The 16,437-nt window shown below is 48.3% G+C and overlaps 1 protein-coding gene across 1 annotated transcript in view; it reads left to right on the top strand.

Moving 5' to 3' along the window:
• The first annotated feature begins 417 nt into the window (after positions 1 to 417).
• The window catches only part of LOC114582713 (uncharacterized), a 120,194-nt gene continuing 104,174 nt past the window's right edge, over positions 418 to 16,437 (top strand). Inside the window, exons 1-6 of the mRNA XM_077917877.1 lie at positions 418 to 438; positions 2,374 to 2,883; positions 3,082 to 3,157; positions 3,410 to 3,492; positions 5,015 to 5,141; positions 6,547 to 8,773. Coding sequence (XP_077774003.1) covers positions 418 to 438; positions 2,374 to 2,883; positions 3,082 to 3,157; positions 3,410 to 3,492; positions 5,015 to 5,141; positions 6,547 to 8,773 — 3,044 coding nt within the window. The remainder of the gene's footprint in view (positions 439 to 2,373; positions 2,884 to 3,081; positions 3,158 to 3,409; positions 3,493 to 5,014; positions 5,142 to 6,546; positions 8,774 to 16,437) is intronic.

A 16,437-nucleotide genomic window follows, 5' to 3' on the forward strand; every position in this document is an offset into this window, starting at 1 on the left:
TGTTCTTTTGATCCATTGTTGGGGGGCCCCTAAAAGGCGTGGGACCCCTAGACCGCTGCCTGCGCTGCCTATTTGGTATCGCAGGAGGCTGCAACTGTATCCTTTGGGGGAGAGGAAAAGAGCAGGTCTAAAAACCCCGTTCAGACTGAGGATCAACAGAGGTTGAAGCCGGACGCAAATCTGCGCCAAAGATAAAAACAAAAGCCTGACCTACGGAATAAAGAAAGAGTGACCTTCCCTCTGTCCTTGGTTGAGCTGGGGAACTCGGAGGAAGGCTGGGAACCCGAGGGCTGCGGGGAGGCCCACCTGCATTTCCTGCTCCCTTTTTTCTTGGGATTCTGCAGTAGCTGCTTTTTAGCCGCTTCCATGCCCACTGGGATATTCAGATATGGAGATGGGAGAGCAGACACTCTGCCCATGCTCAGAGGCACAATGGAGGTGAAGGGGGGGGGGACCACCCATGCGCTTCCTTCCATCAGGTTTTGGGAGAAAACAAAGCACATTCCAGACAGACATAAGCAAAGGTCTGTCTCTTCCTACAGCCTCCATTTTCTCTGGAGCGTATCCTCTCCCTTCAGGGGAGTCAGAGAGAAGAAAAGACTCAGTCACCACCCTGCCAAGATGGCGAATTTGCTATTCCATAGCCTCCCATGGGATCGAAGGTCACTCACTGGCTGCTAGAGAACAACAACCAGTTAATTATCAACTAGCTAAAGCTCAGAGACGCTCTTCTTGCTTGTCTGAAGTTTCAGTGGAATCTTCCAGTTAAACCCTTTCACCAATATATTATTATTATTATTATTATTATTATTATTATTATTATTATTATTATTATTATTTCTTCAATTTATATACCACCCTTTATCAAAAGATCATGACAGAACATCAATGATAAAAACATAATAAGAACATGGTAGAAAGCATACTGACGAATAGCCTAATAATAAAATACTCGTCATTGTAAGAGTCCTCTCCCCCACACTTTTACAGGCCATAGATTATTTAATAGCCAAAGGTCTGGGTAAAGAGGAATGTTTTTGCCTGGCACCTGAAGTTATGTAATGAGGGCGCCAGGCAAGCCTCTCTGGGGAGAGCATTCCACAGTTGGGGAGCCACCACAGAAAAGGCTTGTTCTCTTCTTGGCAGTACACAGACATTCCCATTTCAGTGTGAATTAAGTCAGTTATGCTTAACATCACCATCCAAGGCAGGAGAGGCCCTGCCAGAAAGGAAGCCCACGTGGGGGTGTGGAAAGCAGGGGCGTAGTGGAGGGGGCCGGGGGGGGGGGACATGGTCCCAGGCACAGAATCTGGAGAGGGGGAAACCAGGCCTTCCCCAACCAAGGAATTGGCACTAGGATGCCCTCTTGGCCCCAAGTGGAGCCCCCGGAGGGAAGCCATTAAGGCTCCCAGCCTGTCTCCGGGTGTGTTCAAATGCACGTGGGGGTGTGTGTGGCAAACTGGCTGTTTGACCTGGGCGAAATAAAACCTAGTTTTGCTCCTGTCTTGAAGGAAGAGCAGGTAAGGCAATGCTATGAATAGAGAGCGAAGCAAGCCCATGATCTGGCTGCTGCTTTTTGAACCAGTTTCCAAGTTGTCTTCAAGAGCAGCTCCACCCAGAGGGCAGTGCAATGATCCCTGAGGAGTAGCCCAAGCATATATGGCCGGGGGGTGGGCGGGGGTGGGTGTTAAGGTTTGTTGTTGTTGTTGTTGTTGTTGTTGTTGTTAGCCTGCCTTTCACTCTAAGTTCGCAGGGCAGGTCACAACATTAAAACACAACATTAAAAACAGCTTAACAATCACAGAAAGAAGGTGAGTCCTGCTGCTCTGCTTGCTTTTAAACGCTGTGCTTTGGCTTCACCCACTTAGCCCTCAAGGAGTTGGGCAGATCAGGATCTGGCCCTCAGAATAAAGAAAGGGGGACCCCATCCCAGGAGTCTTTCTTGAGAAGGTTGGAGGTTCCAAGTGCTAGAAAATGAGACACAAGCAGGAAGAAACATGCCCTGAAGTCAGAGTGGGAGGGAGAGCAACTCTTGAAAACCCCTTGGTTAGCACCCCCACAAATGACTTCCTCATCACTCATAGTTCTGACTTCCTTCCTTGACTGAAAACACTGCAAGGTAGAAGCAACCAGGCTGTTTCAACTCACAGAAATCCCTGCTATTGCCTGCACATTTTTTATGGTCATTTTCCTTATAGGAGGGCGAGAGGATTATTTCTCCTTCCTTTCTTTATTAAAGAAAGCTCAGAGTCTGGGCTGTGGTGCAATCCAGTCCTGGTTCCTAGCAAAACTCATCCACGCTTGCTCAGGAAACCTTTCTCTTCTCCTAACTGTGTGACAATTTTATAATGGAACAATATATTTGCTTTTTAGAAGTTGCTGGCATCTCTAATTCAGACCGTCAGACTGAACATGACGAAAGGAAAAACAGATTCCTTGAGATCTCTGGAGGACTTCCCGGGAGCAGAGCTGGATAAGCAAAATTCAGCTGGCCCTGGAGCAGGAGGAGCCCATGCCATTGTCACTGGGAGAAGTGGAGGGTTCTGGGAAAGCTCCATGCAGAAGATCCTGGTTGAGGAGGACACCCTCCGCTCAGATGTGCAGAGCCAGCAGTTCAGGTGGTTCTGCTACCAGGAGACTGAAGGACCACGAGAGGTTTGCAGCTGGTTCTACCACCTTGACCATCAATGGCTGAAGCCAGAAAGGCACACGAAAGCTGAGATGCTGGACCTGGTGATCTTGGAGCAGTTCCTGGCTGTCCTTCCAGCGGAGATGGAGAGCTGGGTGAGGGAATGCGGAGCGGAGACCAGTTCCCAGGCAGTGGCCCTGGCCGAAGGTTTCCTCCTGAGTCAGGTGGAGGAGAGGAAGCAGGTGGAGAAGCAGGTGAGAGAGACTTTCCTCTGGATGCTCCCAAGGGGCTCCAAACACGAGGGAGAGTCTCCTAAAATCATCTACTAATGGCCCATCCTTTTTTGGAAAGTATCCAAGGAATAATATCTGATACCCTCAGATTTCATCTCTGCCATTCGCTTTCTGATCCTTCTCCCCATTCTCTGTTTGGAATCCCTGTTTTTCTTTCAGGGAAAGGATCTGTTTGCAGAAATGGGCCCTGATTTGGCAGAGATGACTCCGTTGGACACCAGAGAGAGGCTGCTGGGTAAGGAGGAAGGAGTTTCTTCTCCATTTGGTCACATGCTGTGGATTTAGAAACTAATCTGTAGATTCTTTTCATATTTTGAGGGAAGACACTTGGAGGTCAGATGTTTCTTTGCACAATGAAAATATGAGATGGGTACAAACATCAGCGGGGGATAATTTCTCTAAGGCCTATCTGTAGCTAGATAAGTACTGCTTCACCCCTGAGAGCATCATGAACTCATGGATTCTAACTTAACTTTGTCTGTTGCAGGTGACAAAATGATGCCGGCAAGACCTCCTCATCCATCCTTTCATGATGGTGGAGGGGAATCAGTGGCTGTGGAACCAGATCAGGTAGGGGGAAGGAGGCTGAGGAGTGGGGTAGCCAGGGTGTCTCTGGTTCCAAACAAGTGTCTCTCCTCTAGGCTTGTGTCAACAAAGTTGTATTACTGGGAAATGAGGGAGGAAGTGATCATGTCCTCCTGGATTTCATGATTCAGAGGCAACTGAAAATGGAGTATATTCAGACATGCAGTCTGGCCAATTTCAAAAAGCTTAAGGAGCTTCTGGGTGAGATCCCATGGCCACAAATACTCCAAGAGAAGGGTTTCCCAGGTTGCTGGGAGTTTCTTAAAGGTGAGATGTTGAAGGCACAAATACAGACAAGTCCAACAACAAAAAAATGGGAGGCATCTAGATAAATTGGTGTGGTTGCATAAGGAGCTTACAGGTGAGCTGAAAAGTAAGAAGGGCACAAAAGAGGAGTAGACAAGAGGAGGCAACAGTTGTGGGGAGAAGGTCTGGTGGGCCAAAGCTCAGAATGAAGCTCAGGTTTGCAAGAGAGGTTCAAAATAATTTTTTAAAGTTTTATTTGGCTATGTTTGAAGCAAGGGGGGGAAAGAAAATAGTGGTTCCCTTGCATAGAGAATACAGAGAAATGCTTTTGGATGACAGACAAAAGGCAGAACTGCAGCAAAATCAGCTAATGCTATTCTAGGCTGTGTTAACAAAAGTCTAGCATCCTGATCATGGGAAATAATAGTCCCACTCTATTCTGCCTTGGTCAGACCACACCTGGAATACTGTGTGCAGTTTGGGGCACCAAAGTTTAAGAGAGATGTTGACAAGCTGGAAGGTGTACAGAGGAGGGCAACCAAGATGATCAGGGGCCTGGAAACCAAGCCTGATGAGGAATGGTTGAAGAAGCTGGGTATGTTTAGTCTCAAGAAGAGGAGACTGAGAGGAGATAACATAGTAAAAAAGGATTCTACAAAGGAGATTCCAACTAAACATCAGGAAGAAGTTTCTGACAGTAAGATGTTTGACAGTTGAACTGACCCCCTTGGAAGGTTGTGAACTCTCCTTCATTGCGGCTTTGTCAGGGATACTTGAGCTGAGATTCCTCCATTGCAGGATTTGGATTATCCGACTCTCATGGTCTCTTCCAATTCTTCCAGTTCAAGAATGCTATTATTTTATCAGTCATTTCATCGGTGATCAGGATTCACCTAACCAGCCCCATCAGTTGCACAACAGGGCTTTCTGCCACTGTTTCTACCCCCTGAAAGTCTCCCTTAACTTCATCCCCAATAGCAGACAGAGAGAGGAGGGAAGGGACTCTTCTGTCTGGCAAATGGAAAGCTTGAGCAGACAATATTGGAGTTCCATCCATTTGCACAAAGATTGATAACTAGCATTAAAATACATAATAAAAGAATTCCATTAAGATGTTAAGATAAGTATCCATAATTAAAATGCAAACAATCCCATTAAACAATCCCATGAAAACAACAGGGCAATTAACAGACAGAAAACAACAGCACAGTGTGTAGTACTTCATTTTATACTGTCTAAGAGGAGGACCTTTTCCTTTTAGGGTTCATTGTGCTTTGAAGATGTCGCTATTCATTTCACAGACGAGGAATGGGCATTGCTAGACCCTGACCAGAGAGCTCTGCATCAGGAAGTCATGGAGGAGAATCGTGGGATCATGGCCTCTCTTGGTAAGGTTCCCTGTTGGATCATTATAATAATAATAATAATAATAATTTATTATTTATACCCTGCCACTCTGGCTGGGTTTCCCCAGCCACTCTGGGCGGCTTCCAACAAAACACTAAAATACAATAACCTATTAAACATTAAAAGCTTCCCTAAACAGAGCTGCCTTCAGATGTCATCTAAAAGTTTGGTAGTTATTTTTCTCTTTGACATCTGGTGGGAGGGGTGCCACTACTGAGAAGGCCCTCTGCCTGGTTCCCTGTAACTTGGCTTCTTGCAGCAAGGGAACCACCAGAAGGCCCTCGGCGCTGGACCTCAGAGTCCAGGCAGAATGATGGGGTGGAGACACTCCTTCAGGTATACTGCACCGAGGCCGTTTAGGGCTTTAAAGGTCAGCACCAACACTTTGAATTGTGCTCGGAAACATACTGGGAGCCAATGTAGGTCTTTCAAGACCAGTGTTATATGGTCTTGGCAGCCGCTCCCAGTCACCAGTCTAGCTGCCACATTCTGGATTAGTTGTAGTTTCCGGGTCACCTTCAAAGGTAGCCCCACGTAGAGTGCATTGCAGTAGTCCAAGCGAGAGATAACTAGAGCATGCACCACTCTGGCCAGACAGTCCGCGGGCAGGTAGGGTCTCAGCCTGCGTACCAGATGGAGCTGATAAACAGCTGCCCTGAATACAGAATTGACCTTCGCCTCCATGGACAGCTGTGAGTCCAGAATGACTCCCAGGCTGTGCACCTGGTCCTTCAGGGGCACAGTTACCCCATTCAGGACCAGGGAGTCCTCCACACGCACCCGCCTCCTGTCCCCCAGAAACAGTACTTCTGTCTTGTCAGGATTCAACCTCAATCTGTTAGCTGCCATCCATCCTGTTTTGGAATTTCATATGTAATGAACTCCCAAGATTTTGATTAACGGCACCACCTACAGCATCTAAAGTCCTAATACCCCCACAGGCCACCTTGAATGGAAGGATTATTAACTGTTTTGTCTGTGAAGATTCTTAAGAATGATCTGGCTGGCCTGAACTGCCCTGGCCCTTTTAAATGTTGACTTCAGAGTGCTTAGGGAAGTTGAGGGAGCTTCTGTCAGGCATTGTGCTTGTCCTTCGGCTGTGGTCAATTTTTGGTCGACCCATGAGACTACTGACCTTGGAGATGGAGGGGATTCCATGATTGGGCCAAACAAAATCCATTCCAGAGGAAAGCCAGGCTTTTCAAATCTCAGGTTCCCGTAAATACATCCATGAATGCACATCAACAAAGGATATGAACCCTGTAGTAGGATCTCCCATGTAATATCTTTTGTTCTTCCTCTGTCACAAGCATTAATCAACATTGTTCAATAATTTGGAGCTACATTTCTTCCCGAGGCTCTCATCTGTTTCTCTTTTCATTGCAGGTGGTGATGAATTGGAAATGAAGAACAAGGGAGACCACAACAAAATCCGCAGAGTGGAGAAACCACAGAAACATTTGGAGTGTGGTGAGAGCTTCAATCAGAACAGCAATCTCACTTCTTATCAAGGAATTCACACAAAGAAGAAACCTTATCAGTGCTTGGAATGTGGGAAGAGCTTCAATCAAAAGGGCAATCTCACTTTCCATCAAAGAATTCATACAGGGGGGAAACCATACAAGTGCTTGGAATGTGGAAAGAGCTTCAAACATAGCTCCCATCTCACTTCCCATCAGAGAATTCATGCAACGGATAAACCCTATCAATGCTTAAAATGTGGAAAGAGCTTCAATCAAAAAGGCAATCTCACTTCCCATCAAAGAATCCATACAGGGGAGAAACCCTATCATTGCTTGGAATGTGGAAACAGCTTCCGTCAGAGGACTGATCTCACTTCCCATCAAAGAATTCATACAGGGGAGAAACCCTATCAATGCTTGGAATGTGGAAAGAGCTTCAGGCACAGGGTTAATCTCACTTCCCATCAAAGAATTCATACAAGGGAGAAACCATATCAATGCTTGGAATGTGGGAAGAGCTTCAGTCAAAAGGGCAGTCTCAATCTCCATCAAAAAACTCATACAGGCGAGAAACTACATCAGTGCTTGGAATGTGGAAAGAGCTTCATTCGGAAGGAAACACTCACTTTCCATCAAAGAATTCATACAGGGGAGAAACCATATCAGTGTACGGAATGTGGAAAGAGATTCAGTCAGAGTGGTCTTCTGACTTCTCATCGAAGAGTTCATACAGGGGAGAAACCTTATAAATGCTTAGAATGTGGAAAGAGATTCAGTCAAAAGGTCAATCTCACTTCCCATCATAGAATTCATACAGGGGAGAAACCGTATCAGTGTACGGAATGTGGAAAGAGCTTTAGTCAGAGAGGTCTTCTGACTTCCCATCAAAGAATTCATACAGGGGAGAAGCCCTATCAATGCTTGGAATGTGGAAAGAACTTCAGTCAGAAAGGAAATCTCACTTTCCATCAAAGAATTCATACAGGGGAGAAACCATACCAATGCTTGGAATGTGGAAAGAGCTTTAGTCAGAGTGGCCTTCTTGATTCCCATCAAAGAAGTCATACAGGGGAGAAACCCTATCAATGCTTGGAATGTGGAAAGAGCTTCAGTCATAAAGGAAATCTCACTTTCCATCAAAGAATTCATACAGGGGAGAAACTCCACCAATGCTTGGAATGTGGGAAGAGCTTCATTCGGAAGGAAAATCTCACTTCCCATCAAAGAATTCATACAGGGGAGAAACCATATCAGTGCCTGGAATGTGGGAAAAGCTTCACACAGAAGGTCAATCTTACCTTCCATGAAATAATTCATACAGGGGAGAAACCATATCAGTGTTTCGAATGTGGTAAGAGTTTCAGTCAGAGGAACAGTCTTATTTATCATCAAAGAGTTCATGGAGGCGGAAAACTCTATCAGTGCTTGAAATGTGGGAAGAGCTTCAGTCAGAGGAACAGTCTCACTTCCCATCAAAGAGTTCATACAGGAGAAAAACCCTACCAATGCTTAGAATGTGGGAAGAGCTTCAGTCACAGCGCCACTCTCACGTCACATCACAGAATTCATACAGGGGAGAAACCATATCAGTGTACGGAATGTGGGAAGAGCTTCACTCAGAGGGGCCATCTCACTTTCCATCAAAGAATTCATACAGGGGAGAAACCATATCAGTGTACGGAATGTGGGAAGAGCTTTAGGGACAGCCGCGCTCTTACTTCCCATCACAGAATTCATACAGGGGAGAAACCATATCCGTGCTTGGAATGTGGAAAGAGCTTTAGCGAGAGTGCCATTCTCATCTCTCATCAAACAATTCATACAGGAGAAAAAGCATTCCAGTGCTTTGAATGTGGAAAGAACTTCAGTAAGAAGAGTAATCTTACCACTCATCAAAGAATTCATACAGGGGAGAAACCATATCAGTGCTTGGAATGTGGAAAGAGCTTCAGTCAGAATGGATCTCTCACTTCCCATCAAAGAATTCATAAAGGGGAGAAACCATATCAGTGCTTGGAATGTGGGAGGAACTTCAGTCAAAAGGGAAGTCTCACTTCCCATCAAAGAATTCATACAAGAGAGAAACCATATCAGTGCTTGGAATTTGGAAAGGACTTCAGACAGAGTTCCCATTTCAATTCCCACCAAAGCACTGACAGTGGGGAGAAACCATAGAGTCACGGAATGATAGTGTTGGAATGGACCTGTGACAGATGGCCATCCAACCTCTGCTTTAAATGTCTTTAGCAGTCCATGCTGCTGTCAAACAACTCTTATCATCAGAAGGTTATTCCTGACCTTTTGTCAAAATCTCCCAAAATCTTGTTTCTTAAAACTTGTAGCCACTGGTTTGAGTCCTACCTGTTGCAACTGCAAACAAACAAATAAACAGTGGTCTCTGGCCACTATTCTCCATTCATTGTGAGGTGGAATTAATGTTAGAACCACTCTTTGTGAAGCCGATTGTCACATATGCAAGAAGAAGAGCTGACCACAAGACTGGCAAGAACCAGTTGAAGAGGAACCTCGTGGTGAACTGCCCAGTGAAAGGGACTCCCTGTGAGGTCTAAAGAGGGTTCTGACACAGACAGGACATGTACCTTGCCGAAGCTGTTTTTCATGGACTGGGGTGAAATAAGGGCTGGGGAAGGGTTGTTTTGCCAGAAGGTGCTTGGGTGGAGGATGAATAAGACATCAATTTGCTAATAATAATAATAATAATAATAATAATAATTCATTTATACCCCACCCATCTGGCTGGGTTTCCCCAGCCACTCTTGGCGGCTTCCAACAGAACACTAAAATACAATAACCTATTAAACATTAAAAACCCCAATGGAAATGCTCTCGCATTCTTGAATAAAGTCTGGCTGATGGGGAATCTGTTGTGAGCTTCTCTACTTGAACCTCCCAAGGGGAATCTCCCGCCCCCCATGGAAAAATGCCCCATTGTTCCTTTGAACATGAGAAGAGTTCTGCAGCTGGATCAGGCCAAAGGCCCACCTAGTGCGTCATCCAGATGCCCATTGAGGAAGCCCAGAAACACGCCTGAGAGCAACACCCCCCCCCCCGTGATTCCAGGCAACAGATATAATAATTAACTTTAATGTGAACATTTTAATTGATTGGTTAATTAATTAGTTAATTATACTTACTGTTTTGTACCCTACCCATTTGACTGGGTTACCCTAGTTACTCTGGGCAGCTTCCAACATAATATATACAAACACAACAACACAACAGAACATCACACATGAAAAGTGTCCCGATACAGGACTGCCTTCAGATGTCTACAAAAGATGGTATCCAGTAATTATTTATCTCTTTGGCATCTGATAGAAGGGTGTTCCACAGGATGGGCATGACTAACAAGAAGGCCTCTGGTTCCCTGTAACCTCATGTCTCGCAATGAGGGACAGCTGTGAGTCCAAAATGACTCCCAGGCCACACACCTGGTCCTTCAAGGGCACTGTTACCCCGTTCAGGACCAGGGAGCCCCCACACTCAGACATCCCATCCCTGAGAAACAGTACTTATGTCTTGTTGGGATTCAACTTTAATCTGTTGACCACTATCCATCGCGGGTGGCGCTGTGGGTTAAAGCCTCAGCGCCTAGGACTTGCCAATCGAAAGGTCGGCGGTTCGAATCCCCACTGCGGGGTGCGCTCCTGTCGCTCGGTCCCAGCGCCTGCCAACCTAGCAGTTCGAAAGCACTCCCGGGTGCAAGTAGATAAATAGGGACCGCTTACTAGCGGGAAGGTAAACGGCGTTCCGTGTGCTGCGCTGGCTCGCCAGATGCAGCTTGTCATGCTGGCCACGTGACTCGTAAGTGTCTGCGGACAGCGCTGGCCCCCGGACTATAGAGTGAGATGGACGCACAACCCTAGAGTCTGTCAAGACTGGCCCGTATGGGCAGGGGTACCTTTACCTTTACTATCCATCCTCCAGACACTCACACAGGACATCGCTGCCTTCACTAGTTCTCATTTAAATGAGAGGTAGAGCTGGGTATTGTCTGCATACTGGTGAACACCCAGTTCAATTCCCCTGATTATCTCTTCCAGCGGTTTCATATACTGTTGATGTTAAAAAGTGTCAGGGAGAGGACAGAGTCCCGAGGCACCCCACAAGTGAGTGCCCAGGGGTCCAAACACTCATCCTCCCACACCACTTTCTGGGCAGTTCAGGAAGAAGGAGCAGAGCCACTCAACTCCCAACCCCCTTAAGTTGTCCCAAAGGATACAATGGTTGATGGTATCAAAAGCCGCCAAGAGATCCAGCAGAACCAGGAAACTGCTTTCACCTTTGTCCCTAGCCTGTTTGAAAACATTGACAAGTGCATACCCGATAATAGCTTCAAACTGGGGGTCATAGGTATCCCCCCAGAAACCCAACATTGTCTGATTCACTCCCAACCTGTGCCCATTTTTTATTTTTTATTGTCCTTTTGTGCAGCAAAAGCCCCATGTTTGGCAGTGCTACCCAAATGGCACAGTAACTGATACGTCAAGGAAGGGGCAAAGTGTATGTAGGGAGGCCAAGAATGCCGGAGGATGCACTCTTTTATTGTATTTTTCGCTCCAAAGGGCACACCGGACCATAGGGCGCACCTAGTTTTAGGGGGGGGAATCAAGAAAAAAAATATTCTCCCCCCCCCCAGCCCCAAAGAGAAGCGTACAGGCTGCGCAACCTCTCCCTTCCGGAGGGGTTGCGCGAGGCTATGGCACAAGCCAAGGCAGCGAGTGGGATGGATCCCGCTCGCTGTTTTGGCTTCCTCTTTAGCCCCACACAACCTCTCCCTGCCAGGAGAGGCTGCGCAATGCTAAAGAAGCCACAGCCGCGTGCAGACTCTCCCTGCTGGAGGGGCTGTGCGCGACTATCCCTGAAGCCTGGAGAGCGAGAGGGGTTGGTGCGCACCGACCCCTCTCACTCTCCAGGCTTCAGCGAAAGCAACACGAAGCCTCCGGAGCGCAGAGGGAGCGCTCCCTCTGCACTTCGGAGGCTTAGCGTTGCTATCGCTGAAGCCAAGGAGCCTGCACTCGCTCCATAGGATACACACACATTTCCCCTCAATTTTTGGAGGTGAAAAAGTGCGTCCTATAGAACAAAAAATACGGTACTTTTTGTCCCTCTTCTGAAGGCATTTGGGGCGCAGGGATGCCACCTTCCTTGCATCAGGAGGTTTGCCTTGTGCCAAGAGAGGGGAGCGAAGTGCTGAGAGCTGCTAGGCCATACAGTGAAATGGAGGAGCAGCTGAGGCACACAGCTCCCCACTGCGGGGGAAAGAGGGGGAGTTTCTGCACCTTTTTCCCTAGAAAAAAAGCACTGGTCCTAGAACAGATAATTCGGCAGTCAGTCTGTGAGCACTCAGAAAAAGATGCTGTGATTAATAAGAGCCTGCATGGGTTTCTTAAAAACAAGTCATGCCAGAAGGGTCTCATTTTTTTTTCTGGAAGGAATTACTAGCTTGGTGGAGTGGGAATGCTGTGGACACAGTGTATCTTGATTCCTGTAAGACTTTTAACAAAGTCCCTCATGATATTCTTGCAAGGAAGCTGGTAAAATTGATTTGAATGAGGTAACTGTTAGGTGGATCTGTAGCTGGTTGACTCACCGAGCCCAGAGAGTACTCCTCAATGGTTCCTCGTCATCCTGGGGGAAAATAACAAGTGGGGTGCCCAGCGGCGTAGCGTGGGTTGTCAGCACCCGGGGCAAGGCAAGTAATTTGCGCCCCCTAACCCGTGGATTTGCGCCCCCTAACCTGTGGATTTGTGCCCCCTAACCCATGGATTTGCCCTAACCCCAGATGTTGCGCCCGGTGCGGCCGGCCCCCCTGCACCCCCCACGCTACGCCACTGGGGGTGCCTCAGGGTTCTCTTCTGGGCCCATTGCTCAATAACTTTATAAAGTACTTGGATGAAGGAATTGAGGGGATGCTCATCAAATTTGCAGATGACTGCAAATGCCACAGAAGACTGAATCAGGATTCAAGATGACCTTAACAGATTGGAGAACTGGGTGCAAGTGAACAAAATGAATTTCAATAGGAAAAATGTCAGGTTCTGCACTTAGGCAGGAGGAACCAGATGCACAAAAAAGGATGGGGGACACCTGGCTTAAAGGTAAAGGTAAAGGTCGAGTCGTGGACGACTCTGGGGTTGCAGAGCTCATCTCACTTTACTGGCTGAGGGAGCCTGCATACACTAGCAGGTAAAATATAGTAGTTAAAGTGATACAGTACATACTTGCAGATACATGGATGCAATGTAAAGATACAAGCACTTTGGACACAGTAGAAAGTAAAAGATACAGGAATGTAATAAAAGATACAGGAATACAGTGATACAGTATAAGAACACAGATACAATGATACGAAATGATACAATGGAAACAAGAGGACCTAGAGACTTTATAAAATCTCATAAGGGTCATTTAAATTTCTTATAACAATGGCCCATTCAATGCAATCAGCGCGTGCCTGAGGTTTCTGCCGGGGCTCTTCGCCCGGGAGGGGAGCCACGGTTGGGTGGGCTGGCTGCCTCCTTGCCATCTTCTGGCCCGGGGAGGAGGAGCGGGGAGGATGTGTGTGGATGCAGGTGAGCTCTGCGTGCGCTCAGAAGTACACGCGTTGTGGAGAGCCTGGGGAATATCAGCTCAGGAGACTCGTGGCCCACGCCCCCCAGTCGGACTGTGTGGCGCGGCTTGGAGCGATGAAGAAGCCCACAGCCTGCCCCCGTCGCCGCCGCCTCCTCCTCCCGGGGTGCCTGCACTTCGCGTCTCCTCTTTTGGAGAGCGCCAGCTCCCGCTTCGCGCATGCACTCGGCGGCAGTGGCAACCTGGGGCGGGTGCCGCTCCGCCTGCCTGTCTCTCTCCTGGCCGTCAATCCGGGGGGGGGGGGGGGCGAGATGTTGAAGTCTGCCTGGGGCCGTCTTTTAATTTCGGAACTGCTGTCACCATCTGCCGTGATCATGGAGCCCAAGACGGTAAAATCTCTCACTGCCTCCATTTCTTCCCCTTCTGTTTGCCAGGAGGTGATGGGACCAGTGGCCATGATTTTAATTTTAAATTTTTTTATGTTGAGCTTCAGACCATATTTTGCCAAGGGTTGCCAAGGGTTAAAAGGAGATGAGCTGGATTCCTGGAGAGGACCAGACGTTCAGCTTCCAAAAGAACGTTCGAAAACCAGAACACTCACTTCCAGTTTTTGATTGTTTGGGAGCCAAAATGTACGATTCCCAAGGTGTTCGGGAGCCGAGGTGTGACTGTACTAAAAAACAGACTGGGCTGAGTGATATCTGGTTTTCAGCATTGTGATGTATCAGCAGCTAAACATCATGATATTCCAATATATCAGAATGTCTGAAACTGGACCCCGGAACTGGTCTGTGACCGTAATAATAAAATTCTGATTCTGAAACTGGAGATCAGGCGTGGGGCTGAGAGAATGGAGCTGCCAACAATCGGGGTTTGACCGTAGTAATAATTTTATCTTTTACAGTTCCAATTTCAGTTTTGCAATTTTTGCAATTATTATGAGGTGCTTTGTAGCACAAACCCTGTTTTCGAAACATTTGGCAGCACCGCAAAAACTGACCTCCACAAATTCCAGAAGTGTAGAGGTGCGATGCGTGAATGAAAACAGAATAGACGCGGGGATGGAAGCTTTATTTCCACAGATTCCATATTTCAAAAGCCCAGAGGACTTCCTGTGCTGTTTGGGGTTTCCATTGCATGACATCAATTTTAGGGAGTGCTGCCAAATATGGGATTTTCACTGGAAACCCCCAAAATATGACGACAGAGTGAAAGGGACTATGTTGGGCCTTGAGAGGATTCCTAGGACCTGTTTGAGGACCAATTACTCAGGGGGGGGGGGCTACAAAACGAATACAAAGGACTTGGGAAGGACTTGTTCTGTGCAGGTGTTACTGGTAAAAGTGATATTTCACCAAGAAGGTGTTTTTTCGTCGGGATAAGGGAGCTAAGTGAAAGCAGCCTCTGCAAATAGGTGCCTCTGGATACTTCGTTTCCATTTAACGGAGTCCCGTGATGCAGTCCCACTCCGGATTAACCTGTTGGGCTGCTCTTTAGTTTCCATGGAAATCTCCCGCCATGCTTCCCCGGTACAATACAGGAATAGTGTAGAATAACTTCCATACCATTGTGCTTAAAAGCGCGTGCCTGGGGCTATTGCCGGGGCTCGTCGGGAGGGTGAGTGGCGGGTGCGCGCGCGAGGGGCTGGGAAAGGAGCCGGGGGAGGGGGGGCTGCCCGCCTTCCTCCTCCTCTCCTCGCGATCCTCTGGACTAAGTGCAGGCGCGCTCTGGGTATGCTCGCAAATCGTGGAGGATTCTCGTATTCTGCGATGGGCTTTCCTGCTTCCTGCAGAGCTTTCAACGCCCCCCCCAGCTGCTCCTCCTGTTTCTGTTTCCAAGGGAGGGAGAAGCTCAGCACGTCTGCCAAGAGCCCCCCCCCCCCATTAAACCCTCTCTGGGGGTGCGCAACGCACACGGCTCCTGCCGGGCTCCTGTTTGGAAAGGGAGAGAGGCGTGCGCTGGGTGCAATCGGCTTGCCAAGGGTTAAACGGAACAGAGCTGGGTTCCTAGAGAGGACAGGCAACAAAAGAGCGGGGGGGGGGGATCAGGTCCTCCAAAACCAAAGCTCCCCCGCGCGTCCCTCCCTGCCAGAGGAGAGAGGCTGCATTCTGGGATGCGGTGAGTCTCGTCTCTTCAGTCTTAGGGTGCTCTGGGGAGAAGGGGGGGGGTCCCGGGGCTGCATGGGAGGATGCAGGGGGGTCCTGCTCAGCTCGTGCATGGGGGCGACCCCCAAGAGAGGGAGCAAAGGGACCTGACCCCTTCCTCTCTGCAAAGCCACGTAGGTGGTAGTTCGTGGGTGGTCTGAATTGTGTCCTCCTTTTGGACTCAGGAGAGAAAAAAGAGGAATGCCAATAAACCCCATTCAGACAGAGGAACGAGCCCCATTTATTAATAGAGATTGTAGCCGAACAAAGCAATTGGACCTAAAATAAAAACGAAACCCTGCCTTATGCAGTAAATGCACAGAGTGCGTTGAAAGAGGGAGGGCAGAGAAAAGAACGTGCTTCTTCCTGCAGTGCAGAGAGAAAACTCCGGAACTCCCTCCCGCAGGAGGCCAGGAAGGCCGCCAGCCTTGAACGGGAGAATGAGGCCAGAGCACAGAGGAGGAGGAGGAGGGGGTGATGCGTGGATCCTGGCCACGTGGGCTCTGCTCTGACCCCACCGTCGGAGGACTAAGACGGTTTGGGCATGTCACACCAATCCTGGCCTGACTTCACCGGCTGCCAATTACTTTCCAGGCCCAATTCAAAGTGCTGGTTTCATCTTCCCATCAAGGACGGTGCTGTATACAAATTTAACTTGTTTCCCATCTTCTGGTAAGTGCAGGTGCAGAGAAGGGCTCTTGCGCCCCAGTCCTGCTGGGGGGCTTCCCATTGATGCCCCTGTGAGAAGGGGGGGGACTCCAGAGGAGGCCCCACTGGCCTGATCCTGCAGGGCTCTTCTCCTGCTCTGGTGCTGAGCTCCTCCAGATGCAACAGACTCCTCAGTTGTCTTTCACTTGGAAGTAAAGCTCTCCCCCCCCCCCCCACATGAATCAGACAAGGTTGCTATTCAGACTCCTGTCTGATACACCCGCTCCACTTCAGGCATGCAAGCCTTCAGACAGGGGTCAGAAAACTTTTTCAGCAGAGGGCCGGTCCACTGTCTCTCAGACCTTGTGGGGGGGGCAGACTATATTTTTTTGGGGGGGGGGAATGAATGAATTCCTATGCCCCACAAA

Source organism: Podarcis muralis, chromosome 13, assembly GCF_964188315.1.
Source record: "Podarcis muralis chromosome 13, rPodMur119.hap1.1, whole genome shotgun sequence".
Classification (NCBI taxonomy): Eukaryota; Metazoa; Chordata; class Lepidosauria; order Squamata; family Lacertidae; genus Podarcis; species Podarcis muralis.